Source organism: Asterias rubens, chromosome 5, assembly GCF_902459465.1.
Source record: "Asterias rubens chromosome 5, eAstRub1.3, whole genome shotgun sequence".
NCBI classification, from domain to species: domain Eukaryota; kingdom Metazoa; phylum Echinodermata; class Asteroidea; order Forcipulatida; family Asteriidae; genus Asterias; species Asterias rubens.
Genome location: NC_047066.1, coordinates 9902500 through 9925026, shown reverse-complemented (window position 1 = coordinate 9925026; position 22527 = coordinate 9902500). Strand labels below are relative to the sequence as shown.

At 43.8% G+C, this 22527-nt stretch overlaps 2 protein-coding genes across 2 annotated transcripts; both read right to left on the bottom strand.

Annotated features, from left to right (window-relative positions):
• Positions 1-1605: 1605 nt before the first annotated feature.
• On the bottom strand, positions 1606-7200 carry LOC117290137 (sericin-2-like). Its single transcript, XM_033771392.1, has 4 exons — positions 7093-7200; positions 5905-6126; positions 3687-3846; positions 1606-2165 (listed from the first exon to the last, which is right to left on the bottom strand). Exons 1-4 carry the CDS (start codon positions 7198-7200, stop codon positions 1606-1608), a joined length of 1050 nt encoding a protein of 349 aa, XP_033627283.1.
• A 10543-nt stretch (positions 7201-17743) lies between these two features.
• Positions 17744-21314, bottom strand: LOC117289918. The gene is made up of 4 exons (XM_033771116.1): positions 21266-21314; positions 20324-20444; positions 18760-18885; positions 17744-18130 (listed from the first exon to the last, which is right to left on the bottom strand). The coding sequence occupies exons 2-4, from the start codon at positions 20400-20402 to the stop codon at positions 17934-17936; spliced, it is 402 nt and encodes a 133-aa protein (XP_033627007.1). The 5' UTR covers positions 20403-20444; positions 21266-21314; the 3' UTR covers positions 17744-17933.
• Positions 21315-22527: the final 1213 nt, after the last annotated feature.

The window sequence follows — 22527 nt, the reverse complement described above, 5'->3', positions numbered from 1 at the left end:
TACCAAAGGTGTACAGTGCCTTTTAAAATAGACTTCCTCATCCTTAGAAGGTTCTTATCTTCTAAACAGTGTATAAATCACACTCAGACTAACATCGAATTCGGACCCAAATTCAGAGAGCCTCTTGAAGCAGTAGAAAATGGGCAGGATACTAGGTACACAATGTAACTGTAATGGAAGGCACTAAAAACTAACCTTTACAGCGGTTCGGAACTTTTCGTGTGCTCTCGGAACATTCCGGCACGGTTCGCGACGATCCCCCACGCAGCAGGTTTGGGGAGTTGTTACATAAGAGTGGACTAACCACTAGGACCTGGTTGTTACGCTCGGGTATTCTCCGATGGGCCGAACCGCTGTGGAGTTTAGTATTTAGTGCCTTCCCAATGGAACACGTGAAATGGTAGCTTGGGCTGGTTAAACCTACTGGTAAGCATAATTTTGGTGTGCTGGCTACCTTTATGAGCTAAAGCAGCTAAATTGAACTCAGGTCTGCAAAAAGATTAACCACAGTTATTATTCGCAGTTATAATACTTATACATCGCTCAAAATTTAAATTAATATCTACGGAATGAAAGTTAATATTTGTCAAGCTAAAATGGTTCTTTCTGTATCTTTTCTCCCATTCAATCTCCCCTTTGTGTTTGGCTTCTTCGATTGTATACGTTTGGTAATTGGAACACATTGTTCAATTGTTTAAAGGCAGTGGACACTAGTGGTTATTACTCAAAGTAATTATTCGCATAAAACCTTTCTTGTTGGCAAGTAATGGGGAGAGGTTGGTGGTATAAAACACTGTGAGAAACCGCTCCCTCTGAAGTGGCATAGTTTTGGAGAAAGAAGTAATTTTCCACGAATTTGATTTCGAGACCTCAAATTTAGAACTTGAGGTCTCGAAACCACCTAAACGCACACAACTTCGTGTGACAAGGGTGTTTTCTTCTTTCATTATTATCTCGCAACTTTGATGACCGATTGAGCTCAAATTTACACAGGTTAGTTATTTTATGCATATGTTGAGATACACCAAGTGAGAAGACTGGTCTTTGACAATAACAATAGTGTCCACTGCCTTTAAATCCATTGTTGTATAGATTCAAACCATTAAACACTATTCTGTAGTAAAATTAGATCATGCCGAAAATCTGGAGCGGTTTATGTCCACGCAGGAAGAATAATCGGCAATAGGAGACTTTCCAACGCTAGGCGGCAGCAGACATACCGGGTAAATTTCCATTGTTTACGTAGTTCTGAACATGCGCATAGTTCTGAGAACAATGGATTTACCCGGTAAGTCTGCTGCCCTCTATCGTCCCAGAAAGTCTCCCATTGAAACACACAATCTAAGAAACTTCACTGTAGTAGTAATGCCTCTCAAATTAACATAGGGGAACACAGGTGATTTAGTTGTCCATAACCGCAGTACTTCAAGGTGAACATTTTCTCAAAATGCATTATACTACTTCAAAGCTGATGTACTTCTCCCCAAGTAAGGCCAATAGTTTTTTAGATTCAATACCAAACGTATACAAAACCTTTTCTCAGTTTTGGCTAAAGTTCTCTGTTACTCTCCGTTTTCTCCTTTTTCGTTTCCTTTTCATTTTGTTTTATGGGCCTCTGTCCTTTTTGATATTTCTTCCCTTGCTTTTCTTAACCACTCTCTCTACTTCCCTTTCAGCTCGTTTCTTATTCCTGTCCTCAATTTTCACAATTCTCTCCATCATTTTCTTGTTCCTCTTTTCCATTCTGGCTTTCAGTCTTTTCATCCTTTCCATTGCCCGCCTCATTCTCTCCTTTAATCTCCATCTCCTCAAAGCTCGCTTATTCCTCCTACTTTGCTTGCGGAAGTCCCTCTGTTTCGTTATAATTAGAATGGGGTGAGTACTTCTAATAACAGCCTCGGTCACTTTCGACACGGGGTTGGTCAAGCCTACACTGACATCTTGGGGTTCTGGACTGTTGACCTGGACGGTCGTCTGGTCTTCTCTCGCACTGGTGACCTCATAAGAGGTTATTCCAGACTGTGAGGGACTTGTTAAATCCGTGACATCACCCGGACTGGTGATGATAGCAGTTGTCATGTTAGGTTCGGAGTGGGTTAAAACAACTGTAGACATGTTTGACTTTGTACTGCTAATAATAACGGTGGTGACCAAATCTGGACTGGCTGTTGGAAAGGTCATATTGGGGTCATATGTAGCGATAGTGTTCACAACTGAAGATGTGGTCATTCCACCAGCCTCATTGGTGGTTGTTGCAGTGATGGTCTTTCCACCAGCCTCATTGTTGGTTGTTGCAGTGGTGATCTTTCCACTTGCCTCGTTGTTGGTTGTTGCAGTGATGGTCTGTCCACCACCCTCATTGTTGGTTGTTGCAGTGGTGGTCTGTCCACCACCCTCATTGGTTGTTGTTGCAGTGGTGGTCTTTCCACCAGCCTCATTGGTTGTTGCAGTGATGGTCTTTCCACTAGCCTCATTGGTTGTTGCAGTGGTGGTCTTTCCACTAGCCTCATTGTTGGTTGTTGCAGTGGTGGTCTTTCCACCAGCCTCATTGTTGGTTGTTGCAGTGGTGGTCTTTCCACCAGCCTCATTGGTTGTTGCAGTGGTGGTCTTTCCACCAGCCTCATTGTTGGTTGTTGCAGTGGTGGTCTTTCCACCACCCTCATTGTTGGTTGTTGCAGTGATGGTCTTTCCACTAGCCTCATTGTTGGTTGTTGCAGTGGTGGTCTTTCCACCAGCCTCATTGTTGGTTGTTGCAGTGGTGGTCTTTCCACCAGCCTCATTGTTGGTTGTTGCAGTGGTGGTCTTTCCATCAGCCTCATTGGTTGTTGCAGTGGTGGTCTTTCCACTAGCCTCATTGTTGGTTGTTGCAGTGGTGGTCTTTCCACCAGCCTCATTGGTTGTTGCAGTGGTGGTCTTTCCACTAGCCTCATTGTTGGTTGTTGCAGTGGTGGTCTTTCCACCAGCCTCATTGTTGGTTGTTGCAGTGGTGGTCTTTCCACCAGCCTCATTGTTGGTTGTTGCAGTGATGGTCTTTCCACAAGCCTCATTGGTGGTTGTTGCAGTGGTGGTCTGTCCACCACCCTCATTGGTTGTTGTTGCAGTGGTGGTCTTTCCACCAGCCTCATTGGTTGTTGCAGTGGTGGTCTTTCCACCAGCCTCGTTAGTGGTTGTTGCAGTGATGGTCTTTCCACCAGCCTCATTGGTTGTTGCAGTGGTGATCTTTCCACTTGCCTCGTTGTTGGTTGTTGCAGTGATGGTCTTTCCACCAGCCTCATTGGTTGTTGTTGCAGTGGTAGGCTTTCCACCAGCCTCATTGGTGGTTGGTGCAGTGGTGGTCTTTCCACCAGCCTCATTGGTGGTTGTTGCAGTGGTGGTCTTTCCACCACCCTCAGTGTTGGTTGCTGCAGTGGTTGTCTTTCCACCAGCCTCATTGGTTGTTGCAGTGGTGGTCTTTCCACCAGCCTCATTGGTTGTTGCAGTGGTGGTCTTTCCACTAGCCTCATTGTTGGTTGTTGCAGTGGTGGTCATTCCACCAGCCTCATTGGTGGTTGTTGCAGTGGTGGTCTGTCCACCGGCCTCATTGGTTATTGCAGTGGTGGTCTTTGCACTAGCCTCATTGCTGGTTGTTGCAGTGGTGGTCATTCCACCAGCCTCATTGGTGGTTGTTGCAGTGGTGGTCTTTCCACCAGCCTCATTGGTGGTTGTTTCAGTGGTGGTCTTTCGACCAGCCTCGTTGTTGGTTGTTGCAGTGATGGTCTGTCCACCAGCCTCACTGTTGGTTGTTGCAGTGATAGTCTGTCCACCGGCCTCATTGTTGGTTGTTGGAATGGCGGTGTTTCCACCACCCTCAGTGGTGGTTGTTGCAGTGGTGGTCATTCCACCAGCCTCATTGGTGGTTGTTGCAGTGGTGGTCTGTCGACCGGCCTCATTGGTTATTGCAGTGGTGGTCTTTCCACTAGCCTCATTGCTGGTTGTTGCAGTGGTGGTCATTCCACTAGCCTCATTGTTGGTTGTTGCAGTGGTGGTCATTCCACCAGCCTCATTGGTGGTTGTTGCAGTGGTGGTCTGTCCATCGGCCTCATTGGTTGTTGCAGTGGTGGTCTTTCCACCAACCTCATTGGTTGTTGCAGTGGTGGTCTTTCCACCAGCCTCATTGATGGTTGTTGCAGTGGTGGTCTTTCGACCAGCCTCGTTGTTGGTTGTTGCAGTGATGGTCTGTCCACCAGCCTCACTGTTGGTTGTTGCAGTGATGGTCTGTCCACCGGCCTCATTGGTGGTTGTTGCATTGGTGGTCATTCCGTCAGCCTCATTGTTGGTTGTTGCAGTGGTGGTCTTTCCACCAGCCTCATTGGTTGTTGCAGTGGTGGTCTTTTCACCAGCCTCATTGGTTGTTGCAGTGGTGGTCTTTCCACTAGCCTCGTTGTTGGTTGTTGCAGTGATGGTCTTTCCACCAGCCTCATTGGTGGTTGTTGCAGTGGTGGTCTTTCCACCAGCCTCATTGGTTGTTGCAGTGGTGGTCTTTTCACCAGCCTCATTGGTTGTTGCAGTGGTGGTCTTTCCACTAGCCTCGTTGTTGGTTGTTGCAGTGGTGGTCTGTCCATCGGCCTCATTGGTTGTTGCAGTGGTGATCTTTCCACTTGCCTCGTTGTTGGTTGTTGCAGTGATGGTCTGTCCACCACCCTCATTGGTGGTTGTTGCAGTGGTGGTCTTTCCACCAGCCTCATTGGTTGTTGCAGTGGTGGTCTTTTCACCAGCCTCATTGGTTGTTGCAGTGGTGGTCTTTCCACTAGCCTCATTGTTGGTTGTTGCAGTGATGGTCATTCCACCAACCTCATTAGTGGTTGTTGCAGTGGTGGTCTGTCCACCACCCTCATTCGTGGTTGTTGCAGTGTTGGTCTTTCCACCAGCCTCATTGGTTGTTGCAGTGGTGGTCTTTCCACCAGCCTCATTGGTTGTTGCAGTGGTGGTCTTTCCACTAGCCTCATTGTTGGTTGTTGCAGTGGTGGTCATTCCACCAGCCTCATTGGTGGTTGTTGCAGTGGTGGTCTGTCCACCGGCCTCATTGGTTATTGCAGTGGTGGTCTTTCCACTAGCCTCATTGCTGGTTGTTGCAGTGGTGGTATTTCCACTAGCCTCATTGTTGGTTGTTTCAGTGGTGGTCTTTCCACCAGCCTCATTGCTGGTTGTTGCAGTGGTGGTCTTTCCACTAGCCTCATTGCTGGTTGTTGCAGTGGTGGTCATTCCACTAGCCTCATTGTTGGTTGTTGCAGTGGTGGTCATTCCACCAGCCTCATTGGTGGTTGTTGCAGTGGTGGTCTGTCCATCGGCCTTATTGGTTGTTGCAGTGGTGTTCTTTCCACCAACCTCATTGGTTGTTGCAGTGGTGGTCTTTCCACCAGCCTCATTGATGTTTGTTGCAGTGGTGGTCTTTCGACCAGCCTCGTTGTTGGTTGTTGCAGTGATGGTCTGTCCACCAGCCTCACTGTTGGTTGTTGCAGTGATGGTCTGTCCACCGGCCTCATTGGTGGTTGTTGCAGTGGTGGTCTTTCCACTAGCCTCATTGTTGGTTGTTTCAGTGGTGGTCTTTCCACCAGCCTCATTGCTGGTTGTTGTAGTGATGGTCTTTCCACCAGCCTCATTGTTGGTTGTTGGAATGGCGGTCTTTCCACCACCCTCAGTGGTGGTTGTTGCAGTGGTGGTCATTCCACCAGCCTCATTGGTGGTTGTTGCAGTGGTGGTCTGTCCACCGGCCTCATTGGTTATTGCAGTGGTGGTCTTTCCACTAGCCTCATTGCTGGTTGTTGCAGTGGTGGTCATTCCACTAGCCTCATTGTTGGTTGTTGCAGTGGTGGTCATTCCACCAGCCTCATTGGTGGTTGTTGCAGTGGTGGTCTTTCGACCAGCCTTGTTGTTGGTTGTTGCAGTGATGGTCTGTCCACCAGCCTCACTGTTGGTTGTTGCAGTGATGGTCTGTCCACCGGCCTCATTGGTGCTTGTTGCATTGGTGGTCATTCCGTCAGCCTCATTGGTGGTTGTTGCAGTGGTGGTCTTTCCACCAGCCTCATTGGTGGTTGTTGCAGTTGTGGTGTTTCCACTAGCCTCGTTGTTGGTTGTTGCAGTGATGGTCTGTCCACCACCATCATTTGTGGTTGTTGCAGTGTTGGTCTTTCCACCAGCCTCATTGGTTGTTGCAGTGGTGGTCTTTTCACCAGCCTCATTGGTTGTTGCAGTGGTGGTCTTTCCACTAGCCTCATTGTTGGTTGTTGCAGTGATGGTCATTCCACCAGCCTCGTTAGTGGTTGTTGCAGTGGTGGTCTGTCCACCACCCTCATTGGTGGTTGTTGCAGTGTTGGTCTTTCCACCAGCCTCATTGGTTGTTGCAGTGGTGGTCTTTCCACCAGCCTCATTGGTTGTTGCAGTGGTGGTCTTTCCACTAGCCTCATTGATGGTTGTTGCAGTGGTGGTCATTCCACCAGCCTCATTGGTGGTTGTTGCAGTGGTGGTCTGTCCACCGGCCTCATTGGTTATTGCAGTGGTGGTCTTTCCACTAGCCTCATTGCTGGTTGTTGCAGTGGTGGTCTTTCCACTAGCCTCATTGTTGGTTGTTGCAGTGGTGGTCATTCCACCAGCCTCATTGGTGGTTGTTGCAGTGGTGGTCTGTTCACCGGCCTCATTGGTTATTGCAGTGGTGGTCTTTCCACTAGCCTCATTGCTGGTTGTTGCAGTGGTGGTCTTTCCACTAGCCTCATTGTTGGTTGTTTCAGTGGTGGTCTTTCCACCAGCTTCATTGCTGGTTGTTGTAGTGATGGTCTTTCCACCAGCCTCATTGTTGGTTGTTGGAATGGCGGTCTTTCCACCACCCTCAGTGGTGGTTGTTGCAGTGGTGGTCATTCCACCAGCCTCATTGGTGGTTGTTGCAGTGGTGGTCTGTCCACCGGCCTCATTGGTTATTGCAGTGGTGGTCTTTCCACTAGCCTCATTGCTGGTTGTTGCAGTGGTGGTCATTCCACTAGCCTCATTGTTGGTTGTTGCAGTGGTGGTCATTCCACCAGCCTCATTGGTGGTTGTTGCAGTGGTGGTCTTTCGACCAGCCTTGTTGTTGGTTGTTGCAGTGATGGTCTGTCCACCAGCCTCACTGTTGGTTGTTGCAGTGATGGTCTGTCCACCGGCCTCATTGGTGCTTGTTGCATTGGTGGTCATTCCGTCAGCCTCATTGGTGGTTGTTGCAGTGGTGGTCTTTCCACCAGCCTCATTGGTGGTTGTTGCAGTGGTGGTCTTTCCACCAGCCTCATTGGTGGTTGTTGCAGTTGTGGTGTTTCCACTAGCCTCGTTGTTGGTTGTTGCAGTGATGGTCTGTCCACCACCATCATTTGTGGTTGTTGCAGTGTTGGTCTTTCCACCAGCCTCATTGGTTGTTGCAGTGGTGGTCTTTTCACCAGCCTCATTGGTTGTTGCAGTGGTGGTCTTTCCACTAGCCTCATTGTTGGTTGTTGCAGTGATGGTCATTCCACCAGCCTCGTTAGTGGTTGTTGCAGTGGTGGTCTGTCCACCACCCTCATTGGTGGTTGTTGCAGTGTTGGTCTTTCCACCAGCCTCATTGGTTGTTGCAGTGGTGGTCTTTCCACCAGCCTCATTGGTTGTTGCAGTGGTGGTCTTTCCACTAGCCTCATTGATGGTTGTTGCAGTGGTGGTCATTCCACCAGCCTCATTGGTGGTTGTTGCAGTGGTGGTCTGTCCACCGGCCTCATTGGTTATTGCAGTGGTGGTCTTTCCACTAGCCTCATTGCTGGTTGTTGCAGTGGTGGTCTTTCCACTAGCCTCATTGTTGGTTGTTGCAGTGGTGGTCATTCCACCAGCCTCATTGGTGGTTGTTGCAGTGGTGGTCTGTCCATCGGCCTCATTGGTTGTTGTTGCATTGGTGGTCATTCCGTCAGCCTCATTGGTGGTTGTTGCAGTGGTGGTCTTTCCACCAGCCTCATTGGTGGTTGTTGCAGTGGTGGTCTTTCCACTTGCCTCGTTGTTGGTTGTTGCAGTGATGGTCTGTCCACCACCCTCATTGGTGGTTGTTGCAGTGATGGTCTTTCCACGAGCCTCATTGGTTGTTGCAGTGGTGGTCTTTCCACCAGCCTCATTGGTTGTTGCAGTGGTGGTCTTTCCACCAGCCTCATTGGTGGTTGTTGCAGTGTTGGTCTTTCCACCAGCCTCATTGGTTGTTGCAGTGGTGGTCTTTCCATCAGCCTCATTGGTTGTTGCAGTGGTGGTCTTTCCACTAGCCTCATTGCTTGTTGTTGCAGTGGTGGTCATTCCACCAGCCTCATTGGTGGTTGTTGCAGTGGTGGTCTGTCCATCGGCCTCATTGGTTGTTGTTGCATTGGTGGTCATTCCGTCAGCCTCATTGGTGGTTGTTGCAGTGGTGGTCTTTCCACCAGCCTCATTGGTGGTTGTTGCAGTGGCGGTCTTTCCACTAGCCTCGTTGTTTGTTGTTGCAGTGATTGTCTGTCCACCACCCTCATTGGTGGTTGTTGCAGTGATGGTCTTTCCACCAGCCTCATTGGTTGTTGTTGCAGTGGTGGACTTTCCACCAGCCTCATTGTTGGTTGTTGCAGTGGTGGTCTTTCCACTAGCCTCGTTGTTGATTGTTGCAGTGGTGGTCTTTCCACTAGCCTCACTGTTGGTTGTTGCAGTGGTGGTCTTTCCACCAGCCTCATTGGTGGTTGTTGCAGTGGTGGTCTTTCCACCAGCCTCATTGGTGGTTGTTGCAGTGGTGGTCTTTCCACTAGCCTCATTGGTTGTTGTTGCAGTGGTGGTCTTTCCACTAGCCTCACTGTTGGTTGTTGCAGTGATGGTCTTTCCACCAGCCTCATGGGTTGTTGTTGCAGTGGTGGACTTTCCACCAGCCTCATTGGTTGTTGCAGTGGTGGTCTTTCCACTAGCCTCATTGCTGGTTGTTGCAGTGGTGGACTTTCCACCAGCCTCATTGTTGGTTGTTGCAGTAGTGGTCTTTCCACCAGCCTCATTGGTGGTTGTTGCAGTGGTGGTCTTTCCATCAGCCTCATTGTTGGTTGTTGCAGTGGTGGTCTTTCCACCAGCCTCATTGTTGGTTGTTGCAGTGGTTTTCTTACCATCAGCCTCATGGGTGGTTGTTGCAGTGGTGGTCTTTCCACTAGCCTCATTGTTGGTTGTTGCAGTGGTGGTCTTTCCACCAACCTCATTGGTTGTTGCAGTGGTGGTCTTTCCATCAGCCTCATTGTTGGTTGTTGCAGTGGTGGTCTTTCCACCAGCCTCAGTGTTGGTTGTTGCAGTGGTTTTCTTACCATCAGCCTCATGGGTGGTTGTTGCAGTGGTGGTCTGTCCACCACCCTCATTGTTGGTTGTTGCAGTGGTGGTCTTTCCACCAACCTCATTGGTTGTTGCAGTGGTGGTCTTTCCATCAGCCTCATTGTTGGTTGTTGCAGTGGTGGTCTTTCCACCAGCCTCAGTGTTGGTTGTTGCAGTGGTTTTCTTACCATCAGCCTCATGGGTGGTTGTTGCAGTGGTGGTCTTTCCACTAGCCTTATTTTTGGTTGTTGCAGTGGTGGTCTTTCCACCAGCCTCATTGTTGGTTGTTGTAGTTGTGGCATGGCAATCCGTCTTTTTGATGGTTGTTTCTGTAGTGGTCTTGCCATCAACAGAGGATATTTCATCTTCCCTGTCATTATTTTGGCTCGTATCAGTCGTCAGGTTTGCACATCTGCATGGTCCTACAACATACTCAGGAGTATCTGCTGGAGCAGGGCTAACCTTCGGCTGAATATCACTCTTTTCGGGCCGTTTAGCATCCATATTGTCCGGCTTGGACGCAACACTGTCGCCTATAAAAGGCTCAAACCTCGGCAGTCCTTCATCCATCACATCGGGGGTTTCATAGTTGCTTACACCGGGCTGGAGGGTTGACTCTTCCCCGTTATCCACATTCATTGTCACGTGGTTATCATTCGGGCCTTCGTCATAGCCCCCTCCACGCTGATTCTCCTGCCCCAGATCACTTTTTCCATGATCCTCTCGGCTCGTGTTGACGTCATTAGTCGAATCGGGTTCGCTCGTGACGGATGAGTAGGATTCTTGCTCGCTTACGTCACTGTCTGGCTGAAACAGCTTTTGAATTAATTCTCCATAGTAACCTACAACAGAATGTACAATTCTGGGTAAATATTCTTGTGGACTATGCAGTGAGGGACATGTTTGTTTGCAATGGCTATGTTGCAGGCACTTTTGCTGACAAACTTTTTCGTTAGGGGAGGGTTTGCTATGTAATTTGTTCACCGGTTTTGTTCTAGTAGGTGTGTTAATACTTACATGTACAGGTATTGCTTCGGGGTAATTAAACCAATGTTTTCCTTATTTAATTAACTTTCATGGTTCGGTTTCATGTAACATTTACAATTGCCATACTTAATTTGTAGACAAATGACGCTGTTGAAGATCTTGTTTTGCCCCTTTTGACCAAATCACTGGCCCGAACTAATTTTTATCCAACCCGTTTCTGGATGTTTCTTTAAGATTTACGTTTCAGTGGATTTTGATATTGTTTTTTGCTGAAATTATTAATTACACATTTTTTAAAGTGGTTTTACCTTCTTTTAAACAGTTTCTCTCGTCCGATCTATCCTGACACTGAGTCACCGTGTCACAGATCCAGGATAAATGAATACATCTAGTTCCCTCATCGCATGGTACGTAATCATCATGACATTCAAGTGCTGAAGATCAGAAGAGAAGATTGTCCATCTTAGATGTCCAGGGATCGATTTCACAGAGTTAGGACTAGTCTTAACTTTACTATGACAAGTAATAGGTGATATTTAAAACTTAAGGCTAGTCCTATAAAAGTTAGGACGAGATATGACTAGTCTTGTAAAATTCCCCCCAGGATCAAAATTCACCCGGTTCCGGATCGCTTAGGGGCCTGGGATCGATTTCACAAAGTGTTATAGGACTTGTCCTAACTTTTATAGGGCAGTTATATGAGATTTAATTTGTTTAGGCTAGTCCTTATAGTTAGGACGAGATATGACTAAACTATTTGTGAAATCCACCAAGATCAGAATGACCCGATCTTGGTCGATTTCATAGAGATAGTCCAAACTTAGGACTGGTTTCATAGAGATAGTCCTAACTTAGGACTGGTTTCATAGAGATAGTCCTAACTTAGGACTGGTTTCATAGAGATAGTCCTAACTTAGGACTGGTTTCATAGAGATAGTCCTAACTTAGGACTGGTCTCAGGACTCTTGAGGAGTTATTACAAACTGATGGCTAGTCCTATAAAGTGAGGACAAGTAATTCGTCCTATCTCGAGATAACACTAATCTTAACTCGTTTTGAAATCCACCCCTCGCCTATTTTCGGGTCAATATTTTCCGGAGCTTGTGACAAAAGGACACAGCGAGGGTCAACCTGACGCAGAATCAGAATGTTTAAATCCCATTTCAAACCATGCTCATGGTCACTCTGACTAGAAATGAGTCAGCCTCTCTAACCCCGGAATCCGGTTACTGGGTTTTATGGAAAGTGACAAGTGACGCTCAACCACTTGCCCACTGTGTCAAAGAGCTGTTGTTAATAAAAATTATTGCCGTAGTGTGAAGCATCACACTTTAATAAGCTTTATACACATCTAAGACCACCATCAGCTCTTTGTGAAATCAGCCACACGGAATTTTGAGATTGCGCTTGAAAGCATGAACTGTTGGTGGGGAGGATGGTCTGTGGTAAGTGGTTCTTGATAGTTGGCCCGAGCATACTGAATGATCCATCGCCTATCGGTTTGTGTGACTTCTCCAGATAATTAGACGAGTATGTCCCAGTTGAAACGTAGACCATAATTTATTTGGTACAGGAAAACGCAGATCACAATACGTGGCCCCTACACTTGTAGAACTTCCCCACACTTCGACCAAGTAAAATTATGATATGAACTAAGCAACATCATTGATTGTTAATGGCTTACCCGTTTGATTTTCTTGTGTAGTTTTTCCACCCTGGACTAGCACTAGTGCAAGGCAGAATACCACGATGACACATATCTGAACTCTTGTGTAGTTCATTGCTGTAAATAATTGAAAACCAGTTCATCCAAAAATTCATTCATTTAAAGGCAGTGGACACTATTGGTACTCAAAATATTTATTAGCATAAAACCTTATTTGGTTACGAGATGGGGAGCTGTTGGAAGTATAAAACATTGTGAGAAACTGCTCCCTCTGAAGTTACGTAGTTTTCGAGAAAGAAGTGGTATTCCACGAATTTGATTTCGAGACCTCAGATTAAAATTGTTTTTTTCTTTCATTGTTATCTCACAACTTCGACAACCAATTGAGCTCAAGCTTTCACAGGTTTGTTAATTTATGCAAGATACCAAGTGAGACGACTGGTATTTTACAATTACCAATAGTGTCTAGTGTCTTTAAGATATAATGTGACTTGAAATATAATTTGAAATGGAAAGTATATCTTTGGTTTCTGGAAATGTTTGATTGTTTTCTACCTATAGAAATGTAGATGTACATGATACAATATAACTGACATTTAGGTTATGTCCACGCAGGTACAATCCACAATAGCATAAAAACTTACTTGGTAACGATCAATGGAGAGCTGTTAATAGTGTAAAACATTGTAAGAAACGGCTCCCTCTGAAGTAGTGTAGTTTTTGAGAAAGAGGTAATTTCTAACTCAATCAAATAAAAGACTTCAAGCCTCTTTAGGCATCTGAATGCACACACATTTGTGCAACAAGGGTGTTTTTCTTTCATTACTCTCTTTCAATTTCGATGACCAATTGAGTCAAAATTTTTACAGATTTGTTTTTGCATGCATATGTTGGAATACAAGTTAGAAAACTGTTCATTGACTATTACCAAACGGGCATTTAAGAACAAAACGTACAAAACTTACCTCAAAGATCGTCTTTTCGTAGATTCGTACTAGGCGAGTAGCTTCATACTCACTGTCTCGTAGTCGCCAGCTCCAGTCGTTATGTTTCATGACACCACTGAATTTCTTACAGGTGAAATAACATTTTGGTTCCCGCGTGTTTCCGGACAAATAATCAACAACGTATCGATCGCTTTGCGGTGTTGTTCTTGATAATAATAATTAAAAAATAATAAAGAAAACACAATATAAATACAATTAAAATCATAGAAGCTGTTTGGACGCTAACTGATGTTCAATAACAAGTATTGTTTTAACAACACTACCAGTTGGTCGTTGGCGTTGGTGTAACAGTTCAGGAACCTTGTTTCGTTTAAACATAACCTATAGTCAGTATCCCTTGTGGTTTATTGTACGATATCTGAAATAAAAAGTCGCATCTCTTTAAGATGACCCCCTAGCTGCCATTTCATTACAGGTTGTATTATGTTAACTTGGGTGTGATCCCTGGCTACGCGACAGTACGGTTGAAATGGCTAAATTCTCAATGGGTGCGTTCGATTAGCTCCCTGCGTCGACCCCGCGGTGCTCATTCGGGTGAGCCCCTGACAAGAGCTAATCGAACGATCACTCACCCTCTCGTGGTGACGTCATGCACCTCGTTCCACAAGTTGGGCACTGGGGGCTGACCCGGGTGAGCACTTGGAATGACGTCAAAGCTATTCGAACGTACCGGGGCAGATCGGAGTCGACCCGGGGAAGCTAATCAAACGCACCCCTTAGGGATTACACTGTCAACATAGGGTTACACAACTCAGTTGGTAGAGCGCCGGTGTCGCATGCAATTATGCACTACAATCCGGAGGACATTATTGCATATGCAATAATGTCCGCCGGACGGAAATGTTCGGCCGTTGGATATTCGCTGCAATCATAATACGTGAATATTCATGCTGCATATACGTAGGTGTTCAGTGCATGCACGCTCGCTTACACGCGCACATTATTACGTGTAGGCCTATAGTCATGTACATGTCCGCCGGACGGTTTTTGCATAGCCCCGGACACAATTGCATATGCAAAAGTGTCCAGAACGGACAGTATTGCATGGTGGACACAATTGGATCTGACACCGGCACGATAATCCGGAGGTCGTTGTGCACCCTAACAAAGATATTGAAACAATAGGCAGACCGCCAACATAGGGGTAGACAGCTCAGTAAAAAATAAAATGGGCCCCATACATCAAATTATATCGTCATTGGTTTGTGCTTATTTCAAACAACACATAATAAAATATGACATTGGTCTGCCCAGATCTCGGAGGGGGCGGGAGGGGGGGGGTCGCTTGGACCCCCTTAATACCCCCCCCCCCCACCCCCGTGCTTTCTGAGTGGATCAGCATAATAGTTATCACTGGAAAAAGAATCGTTTTGTTATGAAGTTTTAACTGTTATCCCTCATTTCCAACCCTTCCTATTCCCCCTTCCTGCTATAACAAAAATGCACAAAAATAAAACAGGAAAGAAAGATCCATTTTAACGATTATAACCATCGCCTACGGCATTGTCAAAAACCCCCAGATAACTCTGTCTCCCACTTATAAAACAAACAGTCATAATGATGGTTTATTATCAAACTTATTTGATAAAATAATTCAATGTAAATTTTTTCGATGGCATCCATACGGCCGAAAATATTTTCGAATTTTCCTGCACTCTTATTAAACATCGCTATTTCGCTGCAGACTGGTGGAGAAAAGAACTGCCTGGGGTCGATTTTATTAAAAAAAATACGGCTATTTTTAATTTAGGACGAGTAATTAAAAAACTCGAGATAGCTGGAGAGAAAACCAGAGGGGGCTGGGGTCATTTAAAGACAGATTGAAGTTTCGTTTGTTTCAAACAGTTTTTCAGTAGTCTTTTCCCCCCATCATCTTCACTGTTCCCTTTTCACTCTTTTCTGTTTCTCCTTTTTATATTGATGCTTTTTTTCATAGAGTATGCCTACCACAACAATAGCTTTCTGCCCGCATTGTCTCATCTATGATTTACTTGCACACGGCTACTTGTGATTTCACTCGTCCATACACGTACACGCCTATCCCGCACTTGTGATTTCACTCTTCCCTTTTTATACACGTACACACGCCTATATCCTGTGCTCCATTTTGAGAGTCAAAATAATAGGCCCTACGCAAAGAATTTAACTTAAAAAAATGGCGGGAAACGTTGACCTGCTGGTGTGGAGGTGGGTTGTGTAGAAGGTTCATAAGATTAAGGCCCGTATGTCACATGAGGCAGTAAAGGCAACAAGTTCCAGGCAATCTCCAAGATGAAAAAGGCATTCACAGTTGAATGCTCAAAATAACATTCTTTTTAGGGATCGTACGTATGACATTGTTTGAAAGATTACCCATGTGCTGTCAGTGGTCTGGTGTAGCATGAACTGCAGTTGATTACCTCCACGTTGCTTGTAAAAGTTGTCTCGTGTGACAAGGCCCTGAGTCCCAATGTAATACACCAATAGACATTGGGTGCGTTCGTTTAGCTTCCCTGGGTAGACCCCGGTGTGTGGCGTTTTTTTTCCAGGACAACCGTGGGTAATTTTCTGCACACGTTCGTCCTGGACAAAAAAAAACCGCCACACACCGGGGTCGACCCGGGGAAGCTAAACGAACGCACCCATTGTAATGACGCCACCCAGCCGCCATCTTGGGTTTAATACGATGACAATGGAAATGACAGACTTGTTCGCGCAGCGCAGAAAATTTGCCAATGAACAACCTTCTTTTGATCCATATAGGCGAAGGCGCCCTACTGGAATGATTTGATGAATTTGCATAATAAAGAGGGGACTTCAAGACACTGTGGCTTTTTCGAAACTACGGCTTGGGTGTTCAGGTTATGGCTTGTGCTCAATTTGAAAACGTACACTTTCCGAAGGAGAGTTTAATCAGGCTGACGAAGCCTGAGCCGGAGCCCTTGAGCCGTGGTTTCGAAAGTGGCCATGCGGCTGCCACCTATCGTCTCCAAAAAAAGTGTTAGATTTGTTTTATCCAAAATATACAAAAGAGTCTACTTTTGACTCATGTTCTCTACGAAATTGTTTGCTGTCCAGTCAAGCTATTAAAAATGTTGGTAAAATCTGTTTACGTTACTTGGGGAGTCATGGAGCTGCAAAAAATAAGTAAGCGCAAGAAAATTATGCTTACATATAAGGTTTAACCAGCTAAATGTACCACTTCACATGTATCGTTTGTGACTGGTTATCCTGCTCATTTTATTTTGTGCTCAATAGGAAATTGTTAAGCAACTCGATGAAATTGGAAAATGTGCTTCTCTGTACATTTTAGGCAACGCTAGGGTGGACGACAGTTATATTTTAATATTGGCCAATGGAAATTATTCAAAATGGTCGAAAACGTGAGCCCTTTAAAAACTATGCAAATAAATAAAATAATGATAACGAGCCACCACCAATAAAACACACACACAAACAAACAAAATAAGTATAACTCTTGTCTTTATTTGAGGTTTCTTTTTCATATTCACCTTTTATTGAATTGTGTAGTTTTTGTTTACATTGGGCAGCAGTCTGTGGCCGTTTCCGGCCCCGTCTGTGCGTTATTATAAGTCTGGTATCACACCGCACTCTTAGAGGTAAAACAAAATCAATCTGCTCAAATGACGTCATGTGCATACGTCCTCATAGCCAGTCAGTTACCAGGGCCCTATTTCAAAGAGCTGCTTTATCACACAAAGTCACTCAGCACAACAAAATTATGCTTACCAGATTGAGATTACCAGCCAAACTACCATGTGTACAATTTGTGACTGGTATTCTCAATATAATTTTTTTAAGTGATATGAAAATTGGGCCAAGACCAGTTCCCCTTTATGAAACGACTGAACCATTATAGAGAAATATTTTCCACTATAAAATAAACTGCTCATTTGAATAACCCTTATGGCATAAAGGTTGCAAATGACGTCATGTGAGTAGGGCGCCCTCTGCTAGAGGTCCAAACAGGAATGTTCATTCGTTAATTTAGAAGTGAGTTTTCCAGCGTTTCATCATCGTGGTGTGATGACGTCAATACATAAAGTACAATTCAAAATACTTTGTGGTATACATGTAGTTTGGTTTTATGAAACGTGAAGATAACATGATTTTTAATTGTCCCCTAACCAAGCTCATTTTTAATTTACCATTCAGTCTGCTTGCCATCACTTCCCCCTCATTCCCCACTCCCCGTCGACAACCCAACTTTTTCAGTTTTCAACCTAGAGCAAGTCCAGGTGAGCGACTAAACTTGACCAGAAACTGTGACGTAGCTCTCGAATTGACCATAAAATTATCGAACATTCTCCGGTGCATGGTTCGATGTAGTCAATCTCCCTGCGCTCTATGGTTTCTGGTTAGTCCAGTCGGTCTCGTCAAGTCTATAGTCGCAACCCGAACTTGCTCCACATAAAGCCAGTGGACACTATTGGTAAATGTCAAAGACCAGTCTTCTCACTTGCTGTATCTCGACATATGCATAAAATAACAAACCTGTGAAAATTTGAGTTTGATCAGTCGTCGGAGTTGCGAGATAACTATGAAAGAAAAAATCACCCTTGTCACACGAAGTTGTGTGCTTTTAGATGCTTGATTTCGGGACCTCACATTCTAAACTTGAGGTCTCGAAATCAAATTCGTGGAAAAATACTTCTTTCTCGAAAACTACTCCTCTTCAGAGGGAGCTGTTTCTCACAATGTTTTATACTACCAACCTCTCCCCATTACTCATTACCAAGTAAGGTTGTATGCTAATAATTAGTTTGAGTAATTACCAATAGTGTCCACTGCCTTTAAAGGTCGTGTCCCAATTAGCGACTACAGTTATGGCTACGGCTAGATTTCCGCATCATCATGCATTGGCGTATACCAAGCAACTATTAGCAATAGTCGTAGCCGTATAGCTGTAGCCGCCAATTCAGATACGGCCTTACTTTCTTTGCACAGTCTTCCTGCTATTCATCCAGGAGACTTCCTTTTGGTCTATTTTTTTCATCTTCTTCGCGTACTATAATGTCAACAAGAACATTCTTTCCCCTAGAACTCCTAATGATTGGTATGCCTTGCCCTGCCGAGCGCGAAAGCTGGGGCATGTCGTCGGGGTTTTCCAGACGTTCGGCAAGCATCTCCTCCAACAAATCCATCAACCTCTCTGTATTAAAGACAAAATGTTATCATACATTTAAAAATAACAATAATATTTCACAGATCTGCTTTAGCAGAAAATATTGCTTAAACATTTTGTGCTTAGCTAAATAAGCAGGATACCAGTCACAGATTTCTTATTTTATGCATATGATGGGATACACCAAGTGAAGTGGTCTTTTACCATTAAAAAAGGCGTTCAGTGCCTTTAAAGGCAGTGGACATTATTGGTGATTGTCAAAGACCAGCATTTATGCACAAAATAACAAACCTGTGAAAATTTGAACTCAATTGGTCGTCGAAGTTGCGAGATAATTGAAGAAAAACACCCTTGTCACACAAAGTTGTGTGCTTTCAGATGCTTGATTTCGGGAGATCAAAATCTAATTTTGAGGTCTCGAAATCAAATTCAAATATTTTAGTGGAAAATTTCTTCTTTCTCGATAACTACGTTGCTTCAGAGGGAGCTGTTTCTCACAATGTTTTATACCATCATTTATTATTAAAAAAAATTATTTATTACTATCAACAGCTCTCCATTGCTTGTTACCAAGTAAGTCTTTATGCAAACAATTATTTGATTAGTTACCAATAGTGTCCAGTGTCTTTAATGGCAATAATAATGGGAGCACAAACCTGGGCAGTTTTCCTCATCTTCATGATCTTTACACTGTGTTACCCCATCACATCGCTGTGAATACAAAATGCAACGTTGTTTGTTATCACATCGGAACTCGTCTACGTTGCACGTAAACTCCACACCTGCAAAACAAAAAATACCGAATAAGCGGCTAGAGCTATTGGCTACGACTGGATTTCAACGTCATCATGCGTTTAAAGGCATTGGACACTATTGGTAATTAGTCAAAATAATTATTAGCATAAAACCTCAATTGGTAACGAGTAATGGGGAGAGGTTGATAGTATAAAACATTGTTAGAAATGGCTCCCTCTGTATAACTTAGTTTGCGAGAAAGAACTAATTTTCCACGAATTTGATTTCGAGACCTCGGATTTAGAATTTGAGGTCACGAAATCAAGCATCTGAATGCACACAACTTCGTGTGACAAGGGTGTTTTTTCTTTCATTATTATCTCGCAACTTCGACGACCAATTGAGCTCAAATTTTCACAGGTTTGTTATTTTATTCATATGTTGAGATACACCAAGTGTGAAGACTGGTCTTTGACAATTACTAATAGTGCCCGCTGCCTTTAAGTATAAGGACATCCTTAATTAAACACACTTAGCATTAGCCGTAGACGTAGCTGTAGCCGCTAAATCGGATACGGCCTAACACCTCATTACCACTTATAACAAATGACATGTATACCCACATTCTCAATTAATACGCATCCCTGTTGAGACATGTTTTATTCATTCCATTGTCAATGTACTTAAGATTTCCCCATAGACTTGTGTACACAATTGTACATAGAGCTCGGAATAGTACTAAGAGTATAAAGTGCTAACACACATCGGTAAATGGAAAATTGAAATTCTTTATCCCCGATGCAAATTTCCATCTAAATCGTTGCGGTACCCGCGGCAGAAATATCGGATGCCTCTAGCTACCAGGCAATCTCGGTGGTCGAGTTGGTAGTAAGACACTGCTCGGAATTGCAAAGGTCGTGGGTTCGAATCCCACCGAGTAACACGCCTGTGATTATTTTACAGCGCTCGAGAAAGTACTGAGTATACAGTGCTAACACACATCGGTGTATATGGGTTGAACCAAAATTTAAGTTTTGTATCCCCGATGCAAATTTCCATCTATTAAAGACACTGGACACTATTGGTAATAATTGTCAAAGACCAGTCTTCTCATTTGGTGTATCTCAACATATGCATAAAATAACGAACCTGTGAAAATTTTAGCTCAATTGGTCGAAGTTGCGAGAAAATAATGACAGAAAAAACACCCTTGTCACACGAAGCTGATGTGTACTTTCAGATGCTTGATTTCGAGATCCCAAAATCTACTTTTGAGGTCTCGAAGTCAAATTCGTGGAAAATTACTTCTTTCTTGAAAACTGCGTTTATTCAGAGGGAGCCGTTTCTCACAATGTTTATACTATCAACCTCTCCCCGTTACTCGTTACCAAGTAAGGTTTTATGCTAATAGTTATTTTAAGTAATTACCAATATTTAGTTTAGTTTTAGTTTTAACTGAATGGTTCAAATGTAATAATTCTTCACCTTCGAGAATGCACTCGTATCCTCTCATCGCACAGGCTACCAGCAGCAGAGGTATCGTGAGCTTAGTAATAAAAGCCATTTCTGAAGAAACACCAGTAGTGAAAATCGTCGTTGAGAACTCCTTAAAGAGGGGAACACAATCATTTTATATGATATAGATTTGTTACGAGAGATCGCCTACATCAAAAGGACGGCCACTTTAAGGGGAGGGTGTTGACCCAAATCGACTGCCACCTACTCGTGGGGCTGAACTACACCCTTCACAATCCAAGGGTGTATCCACATTGTAGTCTGGGTACTAGGGTAGTAGATCAGAGTGCACTACATTCTCAACTTGTTGCGAAGCACTTGCCTTGTCTCTGACCGGGTATCGAACCCACACTGTTGTGAACAACATCATGGCTCATGGGTCCGTTGAACTAAACCGCTTAAACTATAGACAGATGGTAGATTCAAACTGTAGGGTCTAAAACCGGTATCTCTTTTACATAACCACATTACTTCAAAATGTTTCTAAAAATACTTTGTACTATCAAAATCTGATGTAGGCTTCGAAAACAAGTTTTTTTTTTATCGCCAAATAATTTTAAGAGCTACCAAACTTATACTTCCCATTTAAACAGCTACTTGGACGGAATGTTTTTAACGGAAATTGTATTTTAACTGCAAGAAATTGGAGCTACCAACTGTGACGTTTTGAGAGAGATTACGTAACGGAGTTATTCGCAAATCTCTCAGAAAAGCGCTGTATTAGGGTATTCGAAATGATTGTTTTTTTTACACAGTTGAAATCTATCTATAGTAATATGACTCGATTTCCTTGTTCATTGAAAACATTTGAAATGAAATTCAGCAAAGTTCACGACTTGACATTTTCGTTCGTCTTTAAACTATTTTTACGGCTTTCTTCCCAAATCCAAGAAAATTATTGACAATACTTACCCACTGTTACAGTATCCTCACTCGACTTTTAAACCGCAGCACTTATGCGTGGTCTCCTCCTCGAGCCGTTTTATATATCGCACACTTTTAAAAGGCAACAGATGTTGCTGGCTGCATCGTCGTATTGTTGAACAAAACGTTATCGACGTCCACCTGTTTTCAAAACTTTAAATATAACTCTGCTATCTCGCTTGAAAAGAAAAGCTTTTTAATTAAATCTCTTGTCATGTTTTCATAATAACAAACGCTTGACTGAATAACCTTTCAAGGGCAATACGTATTTAGGTCAACAACATGTCACGTGCATGGAATAGACTACAGATTGAATTCGTGTGCGTAATCGAACTTCCGGGACCATTGTGGTACCTACCGAATGGAGTTTTACGCGGGGAGATTTTGTTTCGTCAATTCTTTTAGCCTAACGTAGTTTATGACAACTAACAATGTTGTTTGGAATATAATAATATTTGATAGTTAAATATGAAATTTTACAGACCTAATGATTTCATTGGATACAATGATTTCATTATATAAACATGCAGTGACGTAAACTTTCAATCTGTGTTATGATTGGTCAGCTCCGAAGTGACGTGTTTGTCAGGTACACTAGACTTGACTCAAGTCCCAATCCCGTGCCATCGCCAGAAAACTATTGCTTTGTAATGCTCGGCATTCCCCAACCTGTAGTTCCGCGCGCCATTCTCGGGACCACAACGGTTTGTTTGCTATGTTGGCGCGATTAGTGACCTCTCAAACGAGAACGGGGACTTGAATCAAGTCTTCAGCTACACCATCTGAAGAAACTTTTCCGTCGTTTACTGTTACTGCGCGCGTGTACATTGTTTTTATGTTGGTGATATGGTGCTTAATTAGGGAAATGTCATCAACTGGGCCCAATTTCATAGAATATTTGCTGATAATCCTGTTTTTATCAAGGACGAAATTTCATGCTAAGCAAATTTGTGTGCTTAGCAACTCTATGAAATTGGGCCCAGATGTTTTACGGCGCTTTATACGTAAATAACAGAGTTTATACTCTTGTTCTTGATGGACTGTAATACTAACTAGCTCTAAGTCTTAGCGCTCTCTTGTGTTCGTGGGTCGACCGACTGTAGTAATTTTAAGATCTTGTATTACATGGAAGAGAATTTTTAACATTTCGATTCACATTGCTTATTATTGCTGATTTAATCACTAAAAATTCAAATGATAGACTACATTCAAAATGCTTCAAAAACAAATGTGACAAAAACCCACCACCG

What these genes read in the sequence shown, in the direction of transcription:
- LOC117290137 (XM_033771392.1), bottom strand. Translation starts at nt 7,200, where the DNA reads ATGACCACCAATGCAACAAGCACCAATGAGGCCGGTGGACAGACCATC. An exon ending in CTGCAACAACCAACAACAAG is followed by an intron (nt 3,847 to 5,904) that starts GCTGGTCGAAAG and finishes ACCACCACTGAG; the next exon opens with GGTGGTGGAAACACCGCCAT. An exon ending in AACAACCACCAATGAGGCTG is followed by an intron (nt 2,166 to 3,686) that starts GTGGAAAGACCA and finishes CCTTTCCAACAG; the next exon opens with CCAGTCCAGATTTGGTCACC.
- LOC117289918 (XM_033771116.1), bottom strand. Translation starts at nt 20,402, where the DNA reads ATGGCTTTTATTACTAAGCTCACGATACCTCTGCTGCTGGTAGCCTGT. An exon ending in ATACGAGTGCATTCTCGAAG is followed by an intron (nt 18,886 to 20,323) that starts GTGAAGAATTAT and finishes TTTGTTTTGCAG; the next exon opens with GTGTGGAGTTTACGTGCAAC. An exon ending in AGATGAGGAAAACTGCCCAG is followed by an intron (nt 18,131 to 18,759) that starts GTTTGTGCTCCC and finishes TCTTTAATACAG; the next exon opens with AGAGGTTGATGGATTTGTTG.